The sequence below is a fragment of the Xiphias gladius genome, chromosome 5, assembly GCF_016859285.1.
Source record: "Xiphias gladius isolate SHS-SW01 ecotype Sanya breed wild chromosome 5, ASM1685928v1, whole genome shotgun sequence".
Classification (NCBI taxonomy): domain Eukaryota; kingdom Metazoa; phylum Chordata; class Actinopteri; order Istiophoriformes; family Xiphiidae; genus Xiphias; species Xiphias gladius.
The window spans coordinates 23,496,288-23,519,829 of record NC_053404.1 but is presented as its reverse complement, the minus strand read 5'-3'; the positions used below and the strand labels follow the sequence as shown (position 1 = coordinate 23,519,829).

The window sequence follows — 23,542 nt, the reverse complement described above, 5'->3', positions numbered from 1 at the left end:
TGTCAAGGTACAGACAGACACAGTCAGGTACACCCAGATAAATTCAGGTACACACAGGTCAGTCAAGTACAGGTGAGTTGAAGCTGAGTTGACGTCTTAGTTAGAAAATGATTGTACTGTGTGCTCTTGTCCTTGGGAGTTATGACTCTAGAGTTGAATTTGACAAGTCTGAACTCAGTGTACTCTGTTATGAGAAAAGGTCTCAATTCAGTTCAGTTCTTTGTTGCCCCACAAGATTAAATTCTTTTTGCAAGGCAGCATAAAAACCATAAAAACATGAAACATAACGACAGTAAAACACAATTAGGCATTCAAAGACAAAAAAATTCCTGCTGCCATGCGCGGGTACACAATCAAATAAAATAGGGGATAAAGTACAACAAAGACTACGCAGAATAACATAAAGGCTGTGTCATGAAAGAGAACTAAAATGTTAAGTTGTGTGAGGAACCAAGAGGCTGTTTAAAATTTTATCACACATGCAATAAATTAAAACCCAAACCTGCTGCAGATCATTCTGTATCTCTGAGCAGAGGGGAGGTGATCTGGGTTTGATCCGATGGATTTAGGTTTCTGTGTGATTAGTCTGTTAAAAATGTCAGACGGGTGATTTCACTCTCTGTTTCATAATTGATTTTTTTCTTCCATTTAGATGATCAAACCAGGAAATCATTGAGAAGGTGAGGACTGACTGATGGATCTGTAAAATAAAACCATCACGTCTGTCAACATTCAAAACATTGAACATTTTGTAAATTCCCTCCATGTTCACATCAAAGCTTAGTTTCTTATCAGTAGAAGTAGTGAGGTACCTGCAACTCTGCAGTTTCTCTGTGCTGTTCTTTAACAGTCTGAAAGGGTGGACTGAGCTCCGGAATCATGTGTTTGGTCTCAGGAACCGATCAGGTGTAGTTACACATTGTGACCGTCCTTCTGTTCTGCTGTGTTTGATGCTGCAGACACATTGGAGACCTGTGTTTTTGAAGGAGACGGATGGGAAGAGGAGGGGGAGGAGGTGTCGAGGGGTGAGGAAGGGGGAGTCAGTGCTGCGTCCATGGCCTTCAGCTTCCTCCTCAAGCAGAGTTATATCTGCGCTCTGATCTCCATGATGGCCTGGTCCATCACATACGTGTCCTGGCTCACATGTGTCCTGCTGCTGTGGTCATGTGTCCTCTGGATGATGCGAGAGCGTCGGCAGTACACGCTGATGTCATCGCCCTGGCTGGTCGCCTACGGCAACCTGCTGGTCATCCTACAGTACATCTACAGCTTCCCCTCCATACAGGAAGTCCCTGGACTGTTCCCAAGAAAAAATGACCCTTGCAGGGAGCTCGCCTCCAAGGTACTACTACCACTGTACTACTACCACTAGGACTACTGCTAGTACTGTTATTGCTACTACTGCCACTGCTACTGCTACTACAACTGTTGCGGCCACTGATACTACTACTACTACTACTACTACTGTTACTGCTACTGCTACTACTACTACTACTACTACTACTGCCACTGCTACTGCTACTACAACTGTTGCTGCCACTGATACTGCTGTTGTTACTAGTACTACTGCTGCTACTACTACTACTACTACTGCTACTGCTACTACTAGTGCTACTGCTACTACTACTACTGCTACTACTACTACTACCACTAGGACTACTGCTAGTACTGTTATGCTACTACTGCCACTGCTACTGCTACTACAACTGTTGCTGCCACTGATACTGCTACTACTACTACTGCTACTACTACTGCTACTGCTACTACTACTACTACTACTACTGCTACTACTACTACTACTACTACTACTGCCTCTGCTACTGCTACTACTACTGCTACTGCTACTACTACTACTACTACTGCTACTGCTACTACTACTGCTACTACTACTACTGCTACTGCTACTGCTACTACTACTACTGCTACTACTACTACTACTGCTACTGCTACTACTAGTGCTACTACTACTACTACTACTACTACTACTACTGCTACTACTACTACTACTACTACTACTAATACAACTGTTGCTGCCACTGATACTGCTTTTGTTACTAGTACTACTGCTGCTACTACTACTACTACTGCTACTACTACTACTACTACTACTACTACTGCCACTGCTACTACTACTACTACTACTACTACTACTAATACAACTGTTGCTGCCACTGATACTGCTTTTGTTACTAGTACTACTGCTGCTACTACTACTACTACTACTACTGCTACTGCTACTACTACTACTACTACTATTGCCTCTGCTACTGCTACTACTACTACTGCTACTGCTACTGCTACTACTACTGCTACTACTACTGCTACTGCTACTACTACTACTACTACTACTGCTACTGCTACTACTACTACTACTGCTACTGCTACTGCTACTGTTACTGCAATGGATTTGAATAAAATAAAATGTCTCTTTGTTATTGCTGTACTGTTGAACTGATTGTATTAAATTATTCAATATTTATTCTGATTAATTTGATCAATACAGAATACAATATGATCGACAGGGTATTTAATCTGATTATTACATTTAATCTATATAATTAATCTAATTATCAGACAAATCTATCATTATATTTAATCTGATTACAATTAACCGGATTATCAGATGGTTTAATCGGATTATATTTAATCTTATTATCAAACAGTTTAACCTTATATTTAATTTGATTATAATTCATCTGATTATCAGATGGTTTAATTTGATTATTTTGTTGCAGTTGTTGTGTCTTTTGACCTTCTGGCTGCTGCTGCGTCAGGCGCTGACTGAGAAAAAAGAAAGACAGAAAGACACGCAGCTGTCTACCATCACTGTCCACATAGAAGGTAAGACACCTGTCTATCTGACCGATAACCTGTCTGTCTGATGTTCATCTGTCCGACTCATCACCCGTCAACTGTCTGTCTGATGGTCACCTATCTGTCTGACTGATGACCGCTCTGCCTGATTCTGTTTCCTGTCCTCCAGAGGATCAGAGGGCAGATCAGGATCTGCAGAAGAAGGAGGAGGTGTCGTATGAGGAGGTGCTGCTCCTGGGGGGAGGAGGAGTTCAGATGGAGGCTTTGGTTGCCGTCGTAACCCGGATGTTTGTTAAATACTGGATCTATGTTTGTGGAACGATGTTCTTCTTCGTTAGTTTCGAGGGAAAAATCGTCCTCTACAAAGTCATCTACATGGTCATGTTCCTCTGCTGTGTAGCACTGTACCAGGTAATACTGCAAGTACTGCAAGTATTACTACTGCATGTACTACTGCTGGTTCCCTTGTTGTGGTGCCCTGTACCAGGTAATACATATATGCACTAAAATTACCATTGCTGTGTGTAGTACTGCTACATCGCTATGTACCAGGTAAAACTGCAAGTATTGCTACTTTACGTACTGCTGGTACCTCTGCTGTGTTGCCCTCTATAAGTCATTACTGCAAGTACTACTACTGTTTGATTTGGGTCACTGATCCCTGAGGTTTGAAATGACGAGGCGTAAGATTGTTCTAGAAAGAGGAGATTCATTAACCTGATTTACAAAATCTACCCGTCTCTCTCCCCCTGTCTGTCTCTCTCTACCTGTCTCTCTTTACCTGTCTGTGTCTCTGTAGTTGAACTATGAACGCTGGCGTGCCTTACTCAGGGGTTTCTGGGTAGCCGTGGTGGTTTACTCCATGCTGGTTCTGATCCTGGTCTACACCTTCCAATTCCCCTCATCCCCCCACACTTGGAGTTACTACACTGGACTCAGCACACACAGGTACACACACAGATACATAGTGATACACACTCAGGTACATACATACAGGTACACACATTGGCACAAACTCAGGTATTCACAGGTACACACAGGTACATTCAGATACACACACGCAGGCACACACTCAGGTACACTCAAGTACACGCACAGTTACATATACAGTTACACGCACAGGTAGGTGTCAGGTACACACACGAGTACACGCTCAGGTGCACACAAAGGTACACACAGGTACACAAATAGGATATTGATTACATCTGATTGATTATTATGTTGTTAAATGTTTAATCGGATTCGTGATTGTAACTGTATTCTGATTGGTTTTTATGTATGTGAGTCGGCTGATTGGTTCTCTAATGTTTCTAATGGTTCCTATGTCTCGGTTTCTAATGTCTTGTTTGTTTTCGTCTCTTGTTTTTTGTCTCTAATGTCTGTAATGTTTCTAATATCTCTAATGTCTTTAATGTGTCTCTGTCTCGCCAGGTTGGAGGATGTTGGTTTGGAGAAGTTCTCTGTTCCTGTTCTCTTCACACGGATCTTCATACCTGCTGCGTTCTTACTGGTGCTCACTCGTACACAGTTCTACAGTACAGGCGCAGCAACAGAGTTTCTCATGATCGTGATAAATGTGATTTTTTTTTCTTCTTTTTTTTTAAATCATTGTTGCGGTAACGGAGTGTGTTGTTGTCTTTGTTCTGCAGGTATGTATTGTTCACCTGCATTACTTCCATGAGCCGTTCCTGCAGCTGACCGACTTGAAGACTGTGGTGGACACACACAACAGCACTATCACCAGGTAACACGCACACACACACACACACACACATTTACCTGCTTGCCTTTGGCTGTTTGACCTGTTTGATACCCTGATTCTGACTGTCTAATCAAAGCTCACAGAGGGCTGGAAAGCAGCTGACCTACCCAGACCTCTGCAACTAGTCCCCAGACCTTTATAACTAGCCCTCAGACCTCTACTGCAACTAGTCCCCAGACCTTTATAACTAGCCCTCAGACCTCTACTGCAACTAGTCCCCAGACCTCTACAACTAGTCTCTAGACCTCTGTAATTCAGGTAAGGGTTAGAAAGTTTAGAGCCAAATGTGTCTCTACCCTCAACCCCTGAAGGAGGTCTGACTGTCCTGCTGATCCTCACCTGTGCCCACCTGTCTCTCTCTCCCCCTCTGCAGGTTGGTCCACTCTGACGGCAGCCTGGTTGACCTGTCAGTGGGAGGAGGCCCACAGATCCTCCTGGAGGAGGAGAAGAGAAGTGGACAGAGGGAGAGAGAGGAGGAGACAGAAGACAAGTGGATAAAGGAGGAAGAGGAGGAGGAGTATCCCTGTGTGTTTGACAGGGAAACCCTGTCTGACCGCATAACAGGTAAACACACTGCATCGTCACACCTGAAATAGAGTGGTTCACTATGCAACAGGAAGCAGACTCCTGGTGTCTCCTCCTCAGTGCTGGTCTCCTGGAGGTTGGTGGTGGATCGTCTGTCTGTGTTGTTCCTGCGCCTCCTGCTCTCCCTGCAGCGCCTGCAGCGCTTCCTCTGGTGGCTCCTGGAACTACACATCGTCAAGATCGTCTCCTCCTACATCATCTGGGTGTCTGTGAAGGAGGTCAGAGTCTGATCTGGTCTCTTTACTGTCTGATGGTGTATCTGTCTGTCCGTCTGTCCGACTGGCCTGTCTTAACATCTGTCTGTCTCTCTGTCTGATGTGTGTTACAGTTTGTCTGAGTGACCTGTCTCCCTGTCTGTCTGTGTGTCTCTCTGTCAGAACTGTTTTTCTGCAGGTATATGTGTTGAACCCGTCTGGTCTCTCTCTCTCTCTCTGACCTGTTTCTCTCTCTGCAGGTGTGTGTGTTTAACCTGCTTTTCGTGCTGTGTGTGGGTGTGGCTCTACCCTGCAGGGCTTGGCGCCCCCTGCTGTCAGGAGTCTGTACAGTTTGGACTTGTGTGGTGACCGTCTGTAAGATGTTGTACCAACTCAATGTCGTCCAGCCAATCAGATACTCCTCCAACTGCACCATGGTAACCATGGCAAAAATGTCTTAACTGTCTGCCCGTACACCTGTCTGCCTATTTCCGACCTGTCTGTCTCTCTGTAGCCAGATAACTCCAGCACCGACCTGTCGTGCTCTGTTTTGTACTCTGGTCCAGTTGATCCCGCCCAGTGGGTGGGGCTTCGCAAAACAGATGGAAAACTGCTCGACTACCTGAGGGTGAGGAGGGGTGTCATAACCAATCAATACATTTTCAAGAAAATTTAGAGTAAAGCTGAATATCTGCTGTTGAAACATTTAAAATAGTTGAAAGTGTCAGGTCAAATAGATACTTAAGGGTTCTGAAATAGATGCAATGGAATTATTTTGAAGTGCTAACAGGACGAATCTCCTGTGAGTGAAATCTGAAAAAAAGTATAAAACTAAAACTACGATCACAGAAAAACTATGAATGTCTGAAAAAACTGAGCTGATATGATATGTTTGAGTTTAAAGAGTTGTTTTAAGTTTGAATGAAGTTTTTTGGTAAAAGTATGAAGTGTAAAGAGGTTTACGACAAGTTAAAAAGGTTCAAAACCTCCGAAGCGCATTTTTTTTCTCTCACTGGAAAAGACAAAAATAGCCTGAAATAATTCTTGTTTCAATCAGGCTTTTGTAGCACCGTTAGCTCTGATAACATCATGCTAACATGTCTCTAATGTACCATCTGATGATGTTAGCTCTGATAACTTAGCATCATACTAACCCGTCTTAACCTTTACAGTATAACCTGATGATGTTAGCACTGTTGGCGTTCGAGGTCACCGTGTACCGACACCAGGAGCTCTACCGTCTCCGCCACAACAAAGTCCCACCCTCCACCAGAACACTGTTTCATGACATCACCAGGCGTCACTTGGACGACAATGTGCTGAGCTGCGTTAAATACTTCCTCAACTACTTCTTCTACAAGTTCGGACTGGAGGTGAGACACATTCACGTGAGCATTGCAACAAGCTAACCGCTCCTTGAATAAAAACATTCAAATTGCTCCTTCTCAGACCTGCTTCCTGTTGGCCGTGAACGTGATTGGTCAGCGGATGGATCTGTTCGCCGTAGGTCACGCCTTTGGCCTCATCGCTGTCCTATCATGTCGCAGCAGGAAATGCATTGCCTCAGTGTGGCCCAAGTACTGCTACTTCCTGTCAGGGTTGCTGTGCTTCCAGTACCTGCTGTGCATCGGATTCCCTCCTGCTGCCTGTAAAGGTACAAACTCATCTGAAGACATGTTGGTATTATTTACTCCACAATAAAGTTTAAAAATCATGGTAGCAAACTCATCAAGGCTTTTATTCTGAAGAGATAAAGGTAGTGCTGGAAGTTGGATGTTTTCTGTTTTGATGGAGCTAAACTAACACTTAACCCTTGCCTCCAGTTTTAGTGCTAAAATAGGCTAAATATGTCCTTGACTTCTCTTTGTACACAGAGATGAAAGCGATTTCAGGATTAAGGATTAAACTCAAACGTTGGAGATTAAACATGAAAATTTAAACCACAAAATTTCATGTTGAACATTTTTTTTGTAAATTTCTCAATTAAAACTAAATCTAGAAATTAGAAATTAAGAAGAAATAAGGGAAAACCTGAAAGTGTCTTGTATTTTCAGATTATCCCTGGAGACCTCCGTCCTCCAACATGGACTCCAACGTGGTGAAATGGCTTTTCCTCCCTGATCACCTGACACCACCGAACCCACTCTTCCTCCTCTGTAAAACCATCATCAACATCATCATCATCATCATCATCAGATAACACAATGTTTAATAATATATATTCACAACAACATTTTATTACATTTTTGAGTCTCAGGAATGCCAGAAGTACAGTTAGATTTTTTTGTTTTAAAACAAAAACTTTTTGGGAACATTGAGATTAACCCCCACAACCTGGGATTAATCAGAGAATTTAAATTTAACCTCCCAAATGATATGTAAAACACAAGTTTAGAAATAATTACTTTTAATAAACCAGATTTAGATCAACAAAAAGGAATTTTAAACCACAAATATTTGTAAAATATTGAAAATGAATTACCAGATGTGAAAATTCAGGAAGAAACCGAAAAGTCTTGTAAAGCCAAATAATTCAGGATTAAACTCCAAGATTTGGTGTTAAATACGGATATTTACAATTGAACCCAAAAAATCCTCAAATGTTTATCTAAAACCTGAACATAAAACTCCAAAGAATCAAATCCATGAAAATTGTGGATTAGTAGCAAAATATTGGGCTTTTAGCCCAATATCTTTGTAAAAACATGAATGCATTTGATTAGATCTTGAAATTATGGTTTCTGGTTTTAGTTTGTAATGAATAATTTTGGAAAACCCAAAATGGGTTTTAAAGGAAAACCGGAAATTTAAATCCAAAATATTTTGTAAAACCAAAAACTTTGATTTTATTTGAAAATTTGAGGCTAACCCTGAAAGTGGCAGATACATGTGCATATTTTTATCATATTTTTATATTTATTATATTTTTACAGTGCGGCTGTGTGTTTCCTGACTTTTCAGATGATTTCTTGCTCCTCCTCGGGGCGTCGCTGCAGCTGCAGGTGTTTGAGGAGGAGCTTCAGTCGTCAGTTCAGATCCTTGCAGGAGACAACAGTGAGCTGGACGGAGACGACGGACAGATCTGTGATCTAATCGAACGACTCCGTCTCAACATGGTCCCTGACTTCATGCTGTGCAGGTAAAGCCCGCTCCGTCCACCTGTCTTTCTTTCTACCTGTCCTCCTGCGTGTCTCTCTGACCTCTCTGTATGTGTTTAGGTCTTACCTGGACATGTTGAAGGTTATCATCTTCAGCTACATGTTCTGGTTCGTCCTCACCATCATCTTCATTACTGGGACCACCAGGTGAGTGGTGGGGCCACACTTACTTACGTACTCTATTTCTACCAATATACATATATCTGTATCTACTCTATTTTTTCAAAGTAAAGTTTCCTCTTTACGTAACATCATAGCTCCTAAAAACAGACACACAGGAGTCTCAAAATTAGACCAGAAGAAGGTATGTTAAACCTTAAAATTCAGGTTTGAAGAAAAAAATTTGGGATTAAATCACAAAATAGGGGGTTAAACCTGAAATTTTATAAACCCTCATAGAGTCATGGATAAAAATTTTTGCTACCGTGAAATTTTAAGATTAAGATAACATCTTTCACATAAACCTGAACAAATTATATAACCCAGCAAATTTGATGAAACTGAAACATTTAAACTAAAAACCTTAAATTTTTGGTTAAAACTGAAAATCTGGGACTAAACCATATTCTTTTTAAAAAAATTAAAAAAATTTGAGATTCAACTAAAATGTTTATAAAATGTAAGAATTTGGGATTATACACAAAATACCATAAATTTTATGGTAAATTATTTAGAAATTAGAATTAAATCTGAAAATCTAAAATCATAACCCAAAACTATGGTTAAACTCACAAAATTAAGCAAAAAAATGTTTGTAAAATGAAAAAATTTGGAATTAACTCATAGAATTCACAATTAAACCTAAAAATGTGGGTAAACTCAAAAGTTCTGGATTTTATTACAAAATTTAGGAGTGAATCACAAAATCTGGTATTAAACCTGATTTTTTGAGATTCAAGATTATAGCTTGTTTTTTCTGTAAAAACAAAAAACACCAACAGTACAGTGCTGATTTGTTCCAGGATCAGTATCTTCTGTATGGGTTACCTGGTGGCCTGTTTCTACTTCCTCCTGGTGGGTGGAGAACTGCTGCTGAAACCAGTTAAATCTATCCTGGTGTACTGGGACTGTCTGATTGGCTACAACGTGTTTGTCATCACCATGAAGAATATTCTGTCGGTGAGACATCATCATCATCATCATCATCATCACAGTCGCCCAATCATTCATATTTACTAAGGTATTCAGAGTCAAATGGGGAAGTCTCTCTCTCAATAACTGTCTTTCTTCCTGTCTGTCTCTACATGTTTGTCTTGCTCCCTACCTGTTTGTCTACCTGTCTGTCTGTCTGTCTCTCCACCTGTCTGTCTGTCAGATCCTGGCCTGTGGTTTCATTAAGTCGTTGGTGTTGAATCACTGTTGGCTGATTCAGCTCTTCAGTCTGGCCTGCACCATCAAAGGATACACCAAACGTAAGTAAAGTGTCTGTCTATCTGTCTGTCCGTCTGTCTGTCTGTCTAACTGTCTGTCTACGTATCTGTCTGTCTGTCTGTTTACCTTTCTGTCTCTCTGTGATCTCTGTTATTTGTTTGATGTTTGCAGCGGAGCAGCAGAGCAGTAAACAGTGTGAGCTGCCGAGTGACGAGGCGGGGATCATCTGGGACGGCGTCTGTTTCTGTTTCCTGTTGCTGCAGAGGAGAGTCTTCAGGAGTCATTACTTCCTGTATGTGGTCCTGGACCTGCAAAATACACAACTACTGGCCTCCAGGTACACATTATCAACACTCAGGTAGAATAGCATACACATTAAGACACACAGTCACATGATCTTAATACGTGTGTGTGTTGCAGGGGGGCAGAGCTCTTCGAGGCATCCACAGTGAAAGCTGTAAGAGCGAGACTGGAGGTGGAGAAGACATCCATGGACCTGCTGAAAAGACAGTAAGGAACAAAAAGGGCTGCAATTCCACCACACAAGACCAGGACAAATCCAAGTCCAACAGCTCAGAGATTAAATCAAGACTGAATGTAAACAGACTTAGGTAGCAGATCAAGTAAAGAACAAATCCAAATGTACTCAAGACCCAGAAAAGTCTACGTCAAAACATCAAATTGCCCCCAACACCAAGACAAGTCAAAGTAAAAAGTGGCTCAAGACTGAAATGAGTCTAAGTCAAAACAGGATTGGGACAGAGATGAGTCTGTCAAAACACTGGGGCCGAGATGTGTCCGATTCAAATCACTGAGACAAAGACAAGTCCAAGTTAAAACTTTGAGACTGAGATGAATCCAAATCAAAACTGTTCACTCACACACCAGCCACAGACATAACGACCAAACCTTTATACGTATGTATATGTTTAAACATCAGGTTTTGAGTTGCTACTTCACACTGTTAATCAAATTCTGTCTGTCAAATCCTGGGCCAGTTGTTAATGGACACACCTGTCCTACCTGACACACTGAACAGTCATACTGTTTATGTCCAAAGCTGAACCAGACCGGGGATGTGTAAAACCAGACTGGTCTGACCTGTGAACCACTTCCTGTCTATTTCTATCCTTCAGGATGGAGAGGATTAAATCTCGACAGCAGAAGTTTCGCAGAGGAAAAGAAAAGATGTTGACTTTGACTCAAGACAGCTTCCATACTGATGGTCTGCAAACAAACATCTTTTGTCATGGTAAAAGACTGGGAAACACGGATGTCAATCACAGAATCAGCTGATGTGAGCTTCTACTTTTATAATGTTTTGATTTGTAGGTCAGGAAAACAAGAAGGGTCAGCGGCAGAAGGAGTGGTGGAGACCCTGGGTGAACCACGCCTCCAGTGAGTCACATGACCTCCGACATCATCGCTTTCACCCGTCAGTCCATTTTATTTTCATTATGTGGTCTGTCTAAGTAACTGTCTGTCTGCCTGCAGTGGTGAGGAGTGGTGACTACTACCTGTTTGAGACCGACAGTGAGGAGGAGGAGGAGGAGAAGGAGGAGGAGGAGGAGGAGGAGGAGAAGAAGGAGCAGGAACTTCCTGAGAAATCAGCCTTCCAGGTGAGAGTATCCATGACTGTATACCTGATCTCCTGACATCATGAACACACCTAACCTGTGATGAGGGGTCGAAGGTATGAAGGAAACCCAAACCGAAAAAAGGTTGGGGACCACAATAACTATCATGTTGACAGTTTTTAATTAGTAGCTGCTCTGGAGCTGTCAGCTGTATAACAAGGTCTTCATCAGCAGACTGAGTCTGTCTGGAACTGTCAATGTTCAATAATTATAATAATAGACAAACATCTATTTGCACAGCAATTGAGCAAACTAAATATGCTAATAAATAATAACAATAACCTTTGTTTATGTAACATTTTTTGAAACATGGTTACAAACTTTTTTACAAAAACACAAGATAAAACAGGTAAAAGAATGTTATTTTATATTGCAGCTTTATGCTAAAATCGTTCTAATTCATTTTGTCAGTCATCACTCTACACTCAATACCCCATAATGACCAAAGGAAAACATAAAATGACATAAAATGATAAGACTGAGCGTCATCAGGTAATATAAGTGAGTGAAAAGATAAAAGACTTAAAAGCTCATGTGTAGAAGTGAGGTTTTAAAAGAGGAAACTGTAGTAACCCTAATCTCCACAGGTAGGTTATTCCAGAGTGTGGGAGCTCTGAATGCAAAGACATGATCACCTTTGTTACAGAAATCTCAACCGTTGAATGAGAAAAGAGTATTCTCAGATTTCACACGGTGGGGGGAGGACAAAGGGGGTTAACAGCTCGGTAATATAACCAGGTGTAAGACCCATTAGATCCTTAGAAGTTATCAATAAAATTTTCAAATTAATTCTAAAAGCTAATGGAAGACAGTGTCGAGATGTAAAGATGGGTGAAATGTGCTGGTCTGAGTTTTGAACAATAAATAAAGCTACCAAGCTGATAAATACCATGTGATATGGTTGGAAGCTCCAGGACAGCTACTAAATTGACCTTGAGATGAGAGTGTTTTTGAATGTCAGAAATGAACTTTGGACCTCAGAAGAAAGAAGCTGTGAAATGAATGTGTAGAAAAAAACGTCATCTGCATACAGAGACACTCTGTTACCTAAGTGTTTTAAATTGAGGACCTAACTTCTAATTATTATAGAATACTTTCCACCCCCTGCTGTCATATCATGATACAGTCCAAGTCACCCTGAATCAACTGCAGCCACTGATGTCTTGACTAAAAATTGAAGAACAGTTATGGACTTTCTCCAGTCTTAGCAAAGAGATTTTGTATTGAACAGAGAAAATATACTTTGTCGACTGTAACTCCGACAGATCCTACACTTTATATGTCTACATAGACTCATTTTTTTGTCCAAATCCACTGGACTTTATTTTAAATTCTAGTGCAGATGCCAATTGTCAGTCAGTGTTAACCTGATTTACAGCTGCATGACAGATGAACATAAAGCCCAGCAGTAAGATGTTCTACCTCAAGTTTCCAGAACAGCTCCAGTGCTCCTTTTTATAGATTCTTTATGTATGAGGAACTCTACTGGAGGGATGAACACCATTCCTTTTAATGATATCCCCCATAATCTGGTCTTTTGATGAGGGTGATGATGAGAACCACTCGTACCACACACCAGACGTTTCACACAGATAGAAGAGGTCAGTGTTCAGTAACGTGTGATGAGTTGATGCATGTAAAACTGTGATGTCAGAGAGAGAACGTTTTAAATCTAAATACATTTATGAGTAGATTTATGGAGAACAAATAGCTAACAAAGGTTTGAAGAATCATTTTTGCCTTCAGAGGCAAAACTGATGAACTGATATTATCTTTGCTGTCTGTCTGCATTTTTCAGTTTGTCTACCATGCCTGGATAACAGACTCCAGAACAGCAATGAGAGCTCGCAACAACCAAAAGAAACTCTGGAAGAAGAATTCCTCTGAACGAAAGAGCAGGAAGGAGGAGAAAAGAGGAGGTGAAGAGGAAGTGTCCTCCTTTTGTTTGATAAAATGTTTCACACATTTCACGCATAAAACATAAATTCCATTTTCCTTACTCCAAACAGAACTAACTAGATAAAGCAGCATCTTTTGATAAGAGTTACACATTTATTATTTTTTAGAGTTAAAAGACATAATAAGTCAACAACATGGACAGGTCTCTGTGTTGAAGACAGTGGTCTTAGATGGCATATGAAATACATAAGTCTTAAAGACGGCAAGTACAGCAAACAAGAAAACAGGAAATCCTAAGCTCTAACAACAAAAAAAAGTTTATTCACAGAGCACAATCTCATACGAAAGCATACAGAAGGATCTACAGAGTGATGAAACAATAGTGATAAAACACTGATACAAACAGGAAAAAATATCGATGACAAATGTATACAAACCCACAGATGGTAAATGGTGGGGACTACCCACCAGTCAGTTTTCAGTAGAGGGTATTGTCTTTAAGAATCTGCAGAAGGTCCAGTTACCTTTCACTGTAAATGTTGAATATATTTCATCACTGTTTTTGGCTTGACCGCAACAGTGAGGACAGCCCTACAAACGTGAATGTCCATGGCTGACTGACTGATGAAGTTAAACCATTAGTCGGCCAAATGCCACATGACTGAGTGATTAAGTTATAACACTGGTTGCCGGACCAACAGTTGGAGTTTCCCCATGGGTCATGCTCTTTCAAAATGAATTGGTGAAAACAGTTGCTATTGCGTCATCAGGGAGCGGTGTTTACAGACAGTGTTGCCAACTTAGCGTCTTTGTAGCTAGATTTACTGACTTTTCAGACCCAAATGCGACAAATCTAGCGGCTTTGGGGAAAAACAGTTAGCTATTTTCCATAGAATAGAGTTGCCAGTATGGCCCCGCAAGTGCAAGGTCAGGCTTTCCCTCTGCAGGCACACCTTTATATGCGTCTCATTCAATTGACGGCATAGCAGCTAACACAGACATGAATGAGCTTCTAACTTCCTCTCTGAATGATAATTTTACAGGTAAATACAGCCGAAATCAAAGCGCAGCCGCTGTCTTTAAATTATGTGTATAGTGATTTTGTCAGACAACATCGTGGTAATAAATCAGAATTTTAGAAGTGCAGAGCAGCAGCTTGGAAATAGCTTGGAAGTGACTGGTTGGTTAACATGTAGTATAAATGGACTAATTTCAGTCACTATTTCATGTTTGTTCCATTGTCTGACAACAGAAAAAGAAAAACATGTAAGTGAGACCAGATTTATTGGGAATTTGGCTGTAATAAATTACTGTATATGTGAGTGTTTTCAACTACGTCCTCAATTTTGCACATTGAACATACACGGTCCAGCCATATACAACCCAACACAAGACTTCCAGTGTCCTCTCTGTGTAACTACAAGAATGTTTGTGAGATTGATCTTCTAGAAACACTGAGTCTAAAGTATTCATGCTATGCAGAGATAGTAAAATGTTGAGTTGTGTGTCGCCTGCATACCAATGTTACCTGAATCCACCAGTTACCTGTGACTCCTTCTCTTCAGCAGTTGGAGTCATAGAAGTGACGGAAGACACGGAGGAGGATGGAGAGGATGAGGATAAAGAGGAGGGACCAGGTAGTAGGTTTTACCCACCTGAAACAAACTAGAAACACATAAGGTTCACATTAAAAATGTGTTGATCCACGGTGAATGATGACGCCGACTATCTTCAAGTTATGTTGTGTGTTTCAGAAACTGTGTTGCATCGGTTCTCCAACACACTGCAGTTCTGTTGGGTTCTGCTGTCGGCTTTGCTGGACTCTCTGACTGCATGGCTCAGCGGTTTGTGTCAGGGACACATCGACATCTCCACCGTCCTCCGCATTGAGCGCTGCATGCTAACACAGCAGGCCAAACAGGTACACACTCAGGACCACAGTTCCCGACGGGGCAATTTGTTACAACTACAACAAAGATGGAGGATGTGCTTCACTTTTATTTTTGTTTTTTATTTGTTTGGCTGATCAGGGTAATTTGCCCACCAGAGAGGCAATCAACATTTACTACCAAGAGCAGATGATGAAAACATCCAGAGAGTCAGGTCTGGACTACAGTATCCATGAGGCAGAGGGGCAGGCCTCAGCATTGAGAGGAAGGGAGGAAGAAGCAGAAGAAGAAGAGGGAATAAGTCCTGATACAGATGAAGAAGCTGGAGGTCAAACAGCAGAAAATAAACCAGAAACAGAACCAGTGTCAAGAAAATATGATCCAAAACACCCACATACTAGACAAGGCCCAGAGCGAGTATCAGGAGCAGATGGTCCAGCAGATCCACATACTGAAAGAGGACTGGAAAAGGTATCAGGAGATGATCCAGGTGAACTACATATGAAAACACAAGAGGCAGTATTAGAAAGAGTTTGTGAAAATAAAACAAAACCAGAAACTGTTCCAGGAAGGGATCTACCTGAAACAGATACAGAACCAGTATTAGGAGGAGATGGTCCTGATGAACCAGATGAAACCTTGGGGGCAGTAGATGCTCCAGCTTCAGGAGTTGTCCCAGAGACAGTACCAGCAGAAGGTGATCCAGCAGTGGAAGTTAAAAGTGAAGATTTCCTAGAATGCGTAGTGGCTAAAACCAGCCAAAGATCACGACCTAAACTGTCAAGAATGGAGAGGGTCCAATCTTCATCTTCTTTGTCAGCCTCAGAGGGAGAAAAGATCAGTCGGACACAAAGGTTGGTCCTCCCGAAAAGACATAATAAATTGATAAATATATATGATTCTATGATTCTTTATGTTCATGTGTTTTCTTCTGTGTTTAGAAAAGATCAGCTTGTTACCTAGCTAACTGTAGCTTTTCGGAAAGATCTGATTGTAGTTTTTGATTTTTTGGGATACCAGTCGGATCTGATGACAGTATTCGTGTATATTGAATTACACAAAACAAGCACACATCCTTTATTTCAGGAGTTAACACTTTGCTCATCTTGGATTATTAATGAATGTCAGGTGCACATCAAATGAGGAAGGGTCGTTCAGTTTGTGGGTGCGAACAAGTTGCAGACGTGCAAAATATGGCAGCACGCCTGGTCTTCAACCAGCCAAACACAGCTCATGTCGCTTCGCTTTTCAGCTCCTGTTTCACTAATGCTCGCCTACGGAGTGGCCTCTAGCACAGCACCCACCCACTTGAACTGTCGTATTCAGGTGTATGAGTCCTCTTGTTCACTATGGCCTATGACTATGTAATAGCTCTAGTCCTACCATCAGTGCGGCAGGAAATGTCAATCCAAACACTTCTCCTGAAAGATGTTATGTGTAACTGTAGGTGCACACCTCCCAAATCTCAACAAGCCATGCAGACCTGTGCGTCAAGAAAGCTCATTGGTTGATTCAGCTTCTATCAGGACTCCAGTTCCAAACGGAGACGAAAACAAACATTAACACACCGCATTCAGGTATAAAAGAAACTGCCACATAAACGTGTTCAAGTGACTCCCGTGCATGCTCGCCTACGTGCATAACAAACAATTATAATCCTGCCTGATATAGCATTAAACTGTAGCGTGTTAGCAATCAAGGTGTAGTTTGAATTATGGGGTATTTAATATCTTTCCCAGCTTTTTTTAAACAACTGCTTTTATCTGTGTGCGGTGTATTGAACCATGAGGTTAGATTGGCATTAGCTCAGTCAGTTGGCCATCTGTGGTGTTAAGTGTCTCTCTCTGTTTGAACAGTGGTGAAGAATCGAACCAACAACTCCCTGTTGACATACAACCAACTCACACCTGCACCAGCGCCTCCTCCCCTGCCTCCCCCTCCTTCCTCCTCCTCCCCCCCTCCTACAGCCTCGCTCTGGGGCTGGACCTCCAGGAGGAGGCAGGGGAGAAGAGGGAGGATGAACAGAGGAGGAGGAGGGGGGAGGCAGGCTCAGGATTTAGGAAGCAGCTGCTGGTTCAGACTCCAGGGGAGCAGAGTGATTTCTTGTCTGACTCGGCCTCCACTTCCTTTCCACTGGCATCTCGCACTCAGGAGCTGACGGCAAGCGAGCTGCTGAGGAACAGGTGAGGACAGGGAAGTCACAGAGGTCAGTCACTTGTCATCTGCTGATGCTTGACACTCTGCCTTCCTGTGTTTCAGGACTTTCTACGACGAGGAGCTGGGGGCATCAGACCGTTTCTACAGTAACCAGCCACAGCTGCTCCAGCTGTGCTACGCCCTCTACAACATTCTTGCAGCCAGGTAAACAATACTCTTCTTTATGTTTCAGCGTTTCCAAATGACACAAGCTCTTTAGATTCTCTTTGAGACTGAATGACATTTATCTTTGAATATCACTTAACTTCAGCAGCTGAACAGACTAAAGATTGAATTAAAAGTGTTTGGTGTAAAGACTCAGCTAGACTAATATTAAATGACTCAAGCTTCCTCAGACAGTATGAACATAGGTAAACCCCCCCTCCCCAGGTCGGAGACGGTGTGTTACCTGGTCATCGTGTTGAACCACATGGTGTCAGCCAGCTGTCTGACATTGGTACTTCCTGTTCTGGTGTTTCTCTGGGCGACACTGTCTGTCCCTCGACCCAGTAAGACCTTCTGGATGACGGCCATCATCTACACCGAGGTCAAACCACTCTGCTGACATTCATAACTTTATTTATAACTCACTAAATATTTATCATTTATAACTATAAATAACTGTAACTTATCCATCTGTCCGATTGATGTTTAAGCTGTCTGTCTACCTGTCTGCGTCCTCAGGTTACCATCGTCATTAAGTATTTCTTCCAGTTTGGCTTCTTTCCATTCAACCAGAAGCTGGAGGTGGACCGATCTAAGCCTTTCCACCCCCCAAACATCCTGGGGGTGGAGAAGAAGGAAGGCTACGTCTTGTACGATCTGCTGCAGCTGCTCACTTTATTCTACCACAGAGCCACACTCAAGGTAAAAATCACTAAATTATACTATCACAGAGCCATACTGAAGGTATAAAACACTAAATTACACAAAAACTGACTCATCCTCCCTCATTCTCCTCTGCAGTGCCATGGACTCTGGGACCAGACTGTTACCATGGAGACCGATGCTCTCAATCCCCACGAAAACCAGGCCAACTCTGCCAATGGTGCCACGTCCATGGATGTGGCTGACCCCACCAACACACTGCGACAACGAAGCAGGAGACGGACACGCTCCAGCTCCACCCAGCTGCGCTCTCCCGCAGGTAGAATCGAACATACTTTAACATAACAACACTGAATGAAAGGATCAGGACAGACTGAAGAACCATAAAGGGTCAGAGGACAGTCTGAAGATAGTATTTATTGTGGAGATTTTGCTGATTATTGGTCAATTCGTCAGTGAAGAAAGTGTTCATGAGGCCAAGATGTTTTATGCTGAAAGTATTTATTGAAGCTTGGCCGAGGAAAATGGAAAAATGATCAATTCAAGTTTATGTGCATGATGCCATCTCCATTCTGAAGCTCAGTCTTCTTTGCTCAGTCTTTTAACTCTTACAGATTATGCTGCAAATACTTTATGCCCAGAAATTGTCAATCTCAATGCCTCCACAGTTTGTGGAGTTAGTCTATTGGTTTCCCTGTAAACAGGGAAATGTGTTCACCCATGTTCGTTCAGATCATGTTGCATGTAGCCTTCAGTAAAACATCAGTGCATCCTGGTCTGGAGCCACTGTTATCTGGCTATGCCCATGGATTCTATCAGACCCCAATCTCTGGCGTCTTGGCAGTCAAAAACAGTCAGAATGGCTCTGTTTTTACCCAAGTAACCTCAGACAGCTGCCCAACGTCTCAAGGAGAGAAGACAGTGTGCCTTTCAGAAATGTTTGCTGCTGTTTCAACTGAGACCTCAAGGCCCTTGACCTGTGTAACCCATTAGAAAATTCTCTAACAGTGTTTGTCCTCAAAATATCAGATAATTTTGGTCCCAGTCTGTAGTGTTCATTATAACAGCGGCTCCTTTTCTTTGTCCAGAGAAAATCCTTGGACCGACAGTATATCGGGGAAACTTTCCCATCAGTCTGATAAAGTGTTTCTCTTGTTCAGAAACAGAAACACAGTTGTTTGAAAGGGGTGGAGGTAATCTCATAATCAGGGTTGTCTTATATTTTTGCCATTCCAGTTGGATATTAGATCATTTCTATAAGTAAGAAATAACAGTGGCCCAAGAATGGGGCCTGGGGCACACCACACTGTAATCTTGCTTTGTGAGAAGGTCAACCATCATTCATGTGTTTTCAGGCAGTGTGAGTTCCAGACCTCAGCAGCTCAGCAGGTTTGATCTGCTGCTGGAGAAACTCAGAGAACTTTCCATCAGAGCCAAGAAGTACTCTGTCAGCAGGTATGCCAACACTAAAGCTAACTGTCCAGTGAATACTCTTTGTGTTTTTGACAAACGACATGACTAAATGACCCCTCTCTCTCTCAGGTGTATGTCTGTTTACCATCCAGTCTGTCAGTTCTTCAGAGCTCTCGTCCAACCAGAGTACAGCGCCGTCACCGATGTTTACGTCCTCATGTTCCTTGCCGACACAGTCGACTTCATCATCATCGTCTTTGGCTTCTGGGCCTTTGGAGTAAAGTTTGATTAACTGACCAAGTTGTTTAAATTTCACTCTGAGCTGAAACTGTATTCACCTCTGTGGACTCTTTTTTTTTTTATTCTAATGACTTTTAGAAACACTCGGCAGCTGCTGACATCACTTCGTCCCTCTCAGAAGATCAAGTGCCTGAAGCTTTCTTGGTGATGGTCCTGATCCAGTTCGGTACATCTACCTGTCTGTCTACCCACATGCCTGTTTAACTTTATGTTTACCTATCTGTCTGCCTAAAAGTTAACTTATCTATCGTTATATCTCTATGTTTGCCTGTTGCACTGTTTACCTGTCTGTCTGTTTACCTGTCTCACTGTTTGTCTGTCTGTAGGTACCATGGTGATAGACAGGGCTCTGTATTTACGGAAGACAGTTTTGGGGAAGTTGGTATTCCAGGTGATTCTGGTTTTTGGGATTCACTTCTGGATGTTCTTTATCCTGCCGACAGTCACTGAGAGGTAACTCACCTTTATCTGCTGCCTCATTAACAGCTGCATTTTCACTAAATTGATATAAGTTAAGTCAAACTAAGTCAAGAAATGTAAAAGATAAGTTGAAATAAGTCAAACTGAGTTGATGGGATAAGAAAGATAAGTAAATTAAGCTTAACAAAGAAAAGCTGATTTAAGCCAAGTTAATATATATGACAACTCGAAAATAAGTTATGGTAAGGTAGGATACAATGAGTTGAGTTAAGTTGAACTAAGTTTGGATAAGATAAGTCAGTCACACAATTATAAGAACACAAACAGGACTTGCACAACAGCGTTGTTACTGTTGTTGTCTGTCTGTCTCAAGGCGTTTCAATCAGAACCTGGTGGCTCAGCTCTGGTACTTTGTGAAGTGTGTTTACTTCGGGCTGTCGGCCTATCAGATTCGATCTGGTTACCCAACACGAGTTCTGGGAAACTTCCTGACAAAGAGCCATAACTACCTCAACCTGTTCCTGTTCCAGGGGTGAGTCACCATCAGAGTCCAACACCGACACAAACACAAAGACAACTGTCCAAGTGTTAGCTTAGCAATAAGACTGGGAGCAGGGGGGAACTGCTAGCCTAGCCTAGCACAAAGACTGGAACAAGATGTTGTTACAGCTCTGTATCAGGCTATATTTAAAAAAATTCTATTTTAACTAAATAGTGTTCCCAGAGATTACTTCCGGCTCCCTAATTGTTGCCATGTTTTAACCTTTCTCTGTCTGTCTCATTACCTGTCTGTCTGCCTGTCCTCTTGCAGTTTCCGTCTGGTTCCCTTCCTGACTGAGCTGAGGGCTGTGATGGACTGGGTGTGGACTGACACCACCCTGTCTCTGTCCTCATGGATCTGTGTGGAGGATGTCTACGCTCACTGCTTTGTCTTAAAGTGCTGGAGAGAGTCTGAGAAGGTACGAGTCCATCTGTGCGTTTATAGTTACGTTTGTGTTGTTTTGTGTGTATTTGTACGCTGAGGTATCGTCAGCCCTGTGTTTAGAGGAAGTATGCGTATTTATTTGTGTATTTTTGTGTATGTTTTTACACAGAGGTACCCTCAGCCTCGGGGTCAGAAGAAGAAGCGGGTGGTGAAGTACGGGATGGGCGGTTTGATTGTTCTGTTACTGATCTGTATTGTCTGGTTTCCGCTGCTCTTCATGTCACTAATAAAATCTGTCGCCGGAGTTGTCAACCGACCGCTCGATGTCTCTCTGACCATCACACTGGGAGGCTTCCAGGTAAACACACCTGTACAGGCTCATCTGCACTGACCGAGAACATTACCTGGACATCCTAATGTTAATGATAGTAGTAGTAGAAATACCATTACTAGTAGTAATAGTAGTATTAGTACTAGTAGTAGTCATCATAGTAGAAGTGCTGCTAGGAGTAGCATTTGTAGTGGAAGTACTGTTGGAAATAATAGTCATAAAGTAGTAGTGGTAGTAGTAGTAGTTCAATTTATTTATTTATTTATATAAAGCCAGATCATATCATTCATTATCTCAAGGCACCTTACAGAGTAAGGTCAAGTCCTTACAGTTTTACAGAGGGAAACCCAACAGTTCCCACCATGAGCAAGAAATTGGTGACAGTGGAAAAACTCCCCTCTAGTAGTTGCAGCAGTAGCAGTGGTAGTATTTGTAGTAGCACAAGTAGGTTTAATATGCTTTGTAGAAGTATTAGCAGTAGTATTTATACTGACCAATGGTTCTTGTTAACAGTAGTAGTAGTAGTGGTCATGGTATCACTGTTATTAATCATGTGCCATTATTGCTGAAAACTATAGTATTAGTAGTAGTATAACATAGTAATACTACAGTATCAGCAGTATTACTATTACTGATCTGTTGTTGTTGTTGTAGGGGCAGTAGTATTGGCAGTATTTGCAGCAGTATTACTAGTACTATAACATGTTGTTGTTGTTGTTTACAGCCAATCTTCACGATGAGTGCACAGCAAAATCAGCTCAAAGATCTGACCGAAGAAGACTTCAGCTCCTTCATCAGCTCCTACAGCTACACACCTGTAAGTTATCCGCAGTACTAGCACACACAGTTCATAGTATTAATTCTTGCAGTAACTCCGTCGCCTGTGCTTCCCAGAGTGCCTTGCAGTTCCTGGAGGCATACGGTCGAGAAGATGTGACAGTGGCGGAGTTGCAGGGCAGCAGTAACTCTCTATGGACCATCAGTCCTCCCAGTAGGCAGTACCTGAGCCAAGTGCTCAATCTGGACCACTTCCCCCTCACTGTGTCCTGGACTGTTCAGAGGTCAGCTTTATCCTCCTGATCAATAATCAGTCATCAATACTTACTAATACTTCCCCCTCAATGTGATCTGGACTGTTCAGAGGTCAGCTTTATCCTCCTGATCAATATATATTATAATCAATATATAATGATATATATATTATTATATTAAATAATATAATACATTATAATAATTTATTAACATTAATATAATAATCAATCATTAGTACATATCAATAGTCCTTCCTGATAATCAGTCACTCATCACTTCTAAGTAACAGTAGTAGTAGCAGTTGCCATAGTATTACTTGAAGGTGCAGCAGTAGTAGCTGTAGCAGTAGAAGGAGCTACTATACTGCTACTGCTTCGATAGTAGTGTTAACAGTATTAGCAGCAGTAGTATTGACAATAGTAGCAGTAGGAGTAGTAGTGGTACTGGGACCGTTCAGCTGCTTGACCTCACTCATCAATAATCAATCAATTATCATTTAACTGAACAGATTAAAACAATTTTTTGAACAGGAACTTGAGTCTGGGGGCTGAGCCAAAGCTTGTGTAAATAATGTATGTCTCCTATCTGGATGATTGTATCTGTCAAACTTGAATTGATGTTGATAATGGGACGTTAGATACACTTTCAGAGCAAGAAGGTTAAAATGTATTAGAATAAAATTAGAGATTAAAGAAGTTATGAAGGTAACATTATAAATCATATATATATACACACATATATAATTCAGACTGTAGAGTAAATGTTAAATATTTTCCTGTCTCAGTACA

General features: G+C 41.7%; 1 protein-coding gene across 1 annotated transcript in view; it reads left to right on the top strand.

Moving 5' to 3' along the window:
• The window catches only part of LOC120790222 (piezo-type mechanosensitive ion channel component 2-like), a 40,339-nt gene extending 17,018 nt beyond the window's left edge, over positions 1 to 23,321 (top strand). The window contains exons 11-51 of the mRNA XM_040127582.1: positions 960 to 1,342; positions 2,736 to 2,841; positions 2,984 to 3,225; positions 3,614 to 3,762; positions 4,246 to 4,324; positions 4,464 to 4,558; positions 4,950 to 5,140; positions 5,222 to 5,379; positions 5,616 to 5,792; positions 5,870 to 5,983; positions 6,528 to 6,728; positions 6,805 to 7,009; positions 7,410 to 7,511; positions 8,317 to 8,494; positions 8,574 to 8,660; positions 9,476 to 9,632; positions 9,829 to 9,925; positions 10,056 to 10,221; positions 10,305 to 10,394; positions 11,021 to 11,109; positions 11,217 to 11,282; positions 11,379 to 11,503; positions 13,320 to 13,440; positions 14,986 to 15,057; positions 15,175 to 15,341; positions 15,451 to 16,163; positions 17,166 to 17,492; positions 17,569 to 17,670; positions 17,896 to 18,052; positions 18,190 to 18,372; positions 18,472 to 18,652; positions 19,689 to 19,788; positions 19,876 to 20,023; positions 20,125 to 20,212; positions 20,373 to 20,499; positions 20,840 to 20,998; positions 21,278 to 21,425; positions 21,561 to 21,749; positions 22,447 to 22,539; positions 22,617 to 22,783; positions 23,285 to 23,321. Coding sequence (XP_039983516.1) covers positions 960 to 1,342; positions 2,736 to 2,841; positions 2,984 to 3,225; positions 3,614 to 3,762; positions 4,246 to 4,324; positions 4,464 to 4,558; positions 4,950 to 5,140; positions 5,222 to 5,379; positions 5,616 to 5,792; positions 5,870 to 5,983; positions 6,528 to 6,728; positions 6,805 to 7,009; positions 7,410 to 7,511; positions 8,317 to 8,494; positions 8,574 to 8,660; positions 9,476 to 9,632; positions 9,829 to 9,925; positions 10,056 to 10,221; positions 10,305 to 10,394; positions 11,021 to 11,109; positions 11,217 to 11,282; positions 11,379 to 11,503; positions 13,320 to 13,440; positions 14,986 to 15,057; positions 15,175 to 15,341; positions 15,451 to 16,163; positions 17,166 to 17,492; positions 17,569 to 17,670; positions 17,896 to 18,052; positions 18,190 to 18,372; positions 18,472 to 18,652; positions 19,689 to 19,788; positions 19,876 to 20,023; positions 20,125 to 20,212; positions 20,373 to 20,499; positions 20,840 to 20,998; positions 21,278 to 21,425; positions 21,561 to 21,749; positions 22,447 to 22,539; positions 22,617 to 22,783; positions 23,285 to 23,321 — 6,536 coding nt within the window. The remainder of the gene's footprint in view (positions 1 to 959; positions 1,343 to 2,735; positions 2,842 to 2,983; positions 3,226 to 3,613; positions 3,763 to 4,245; positions 4,325 to 4,463; positions 4,559 to 4,949; positions 5,141 to 5,221; positions 5,380 to 5,615; positions 5,793 to 5,869; positions 5,984 to 6,527; positions 6,729 to 6,804; positions 7,010 to 7,409; positions 7,512 to 8,316; positions 8,495 to 8,573; positions 8,661 to 9,475; positions 9,633 to 9,828; positions 9,926 to 10,055; positions 10,222 to 10,304; positions 10,395 to 11,020; positions 11,110 to 11,216; positions 11,283 to 11,378; positions 11,504 to 13,319; positions 13,441 to 14,985; positions 15,058 to 15,174; positions 15,342 to 15,450; positions 16,164 to 17,165; positions 17,493 to 17,568; positions 17,671 to 17,895; positions 18,053 to 18,189; positions 18,373 to 18,471; positions 18,653 to 19,688; positions 19,789 to 19,875; positions 20,024 to 20,124; positions 20,213 to 20,372; positions 20,500 to 20,839; positions 20,999 to 21,277; positions 21,426 to 21,560; positions 21,750 to 22,446; positions 22,540 to 22,616; positions 22,784 to 23,284) is intronic.
• The last annotated feature ends 221 nt before the right edge of the window (positions 23,322 to 23,542 follow it).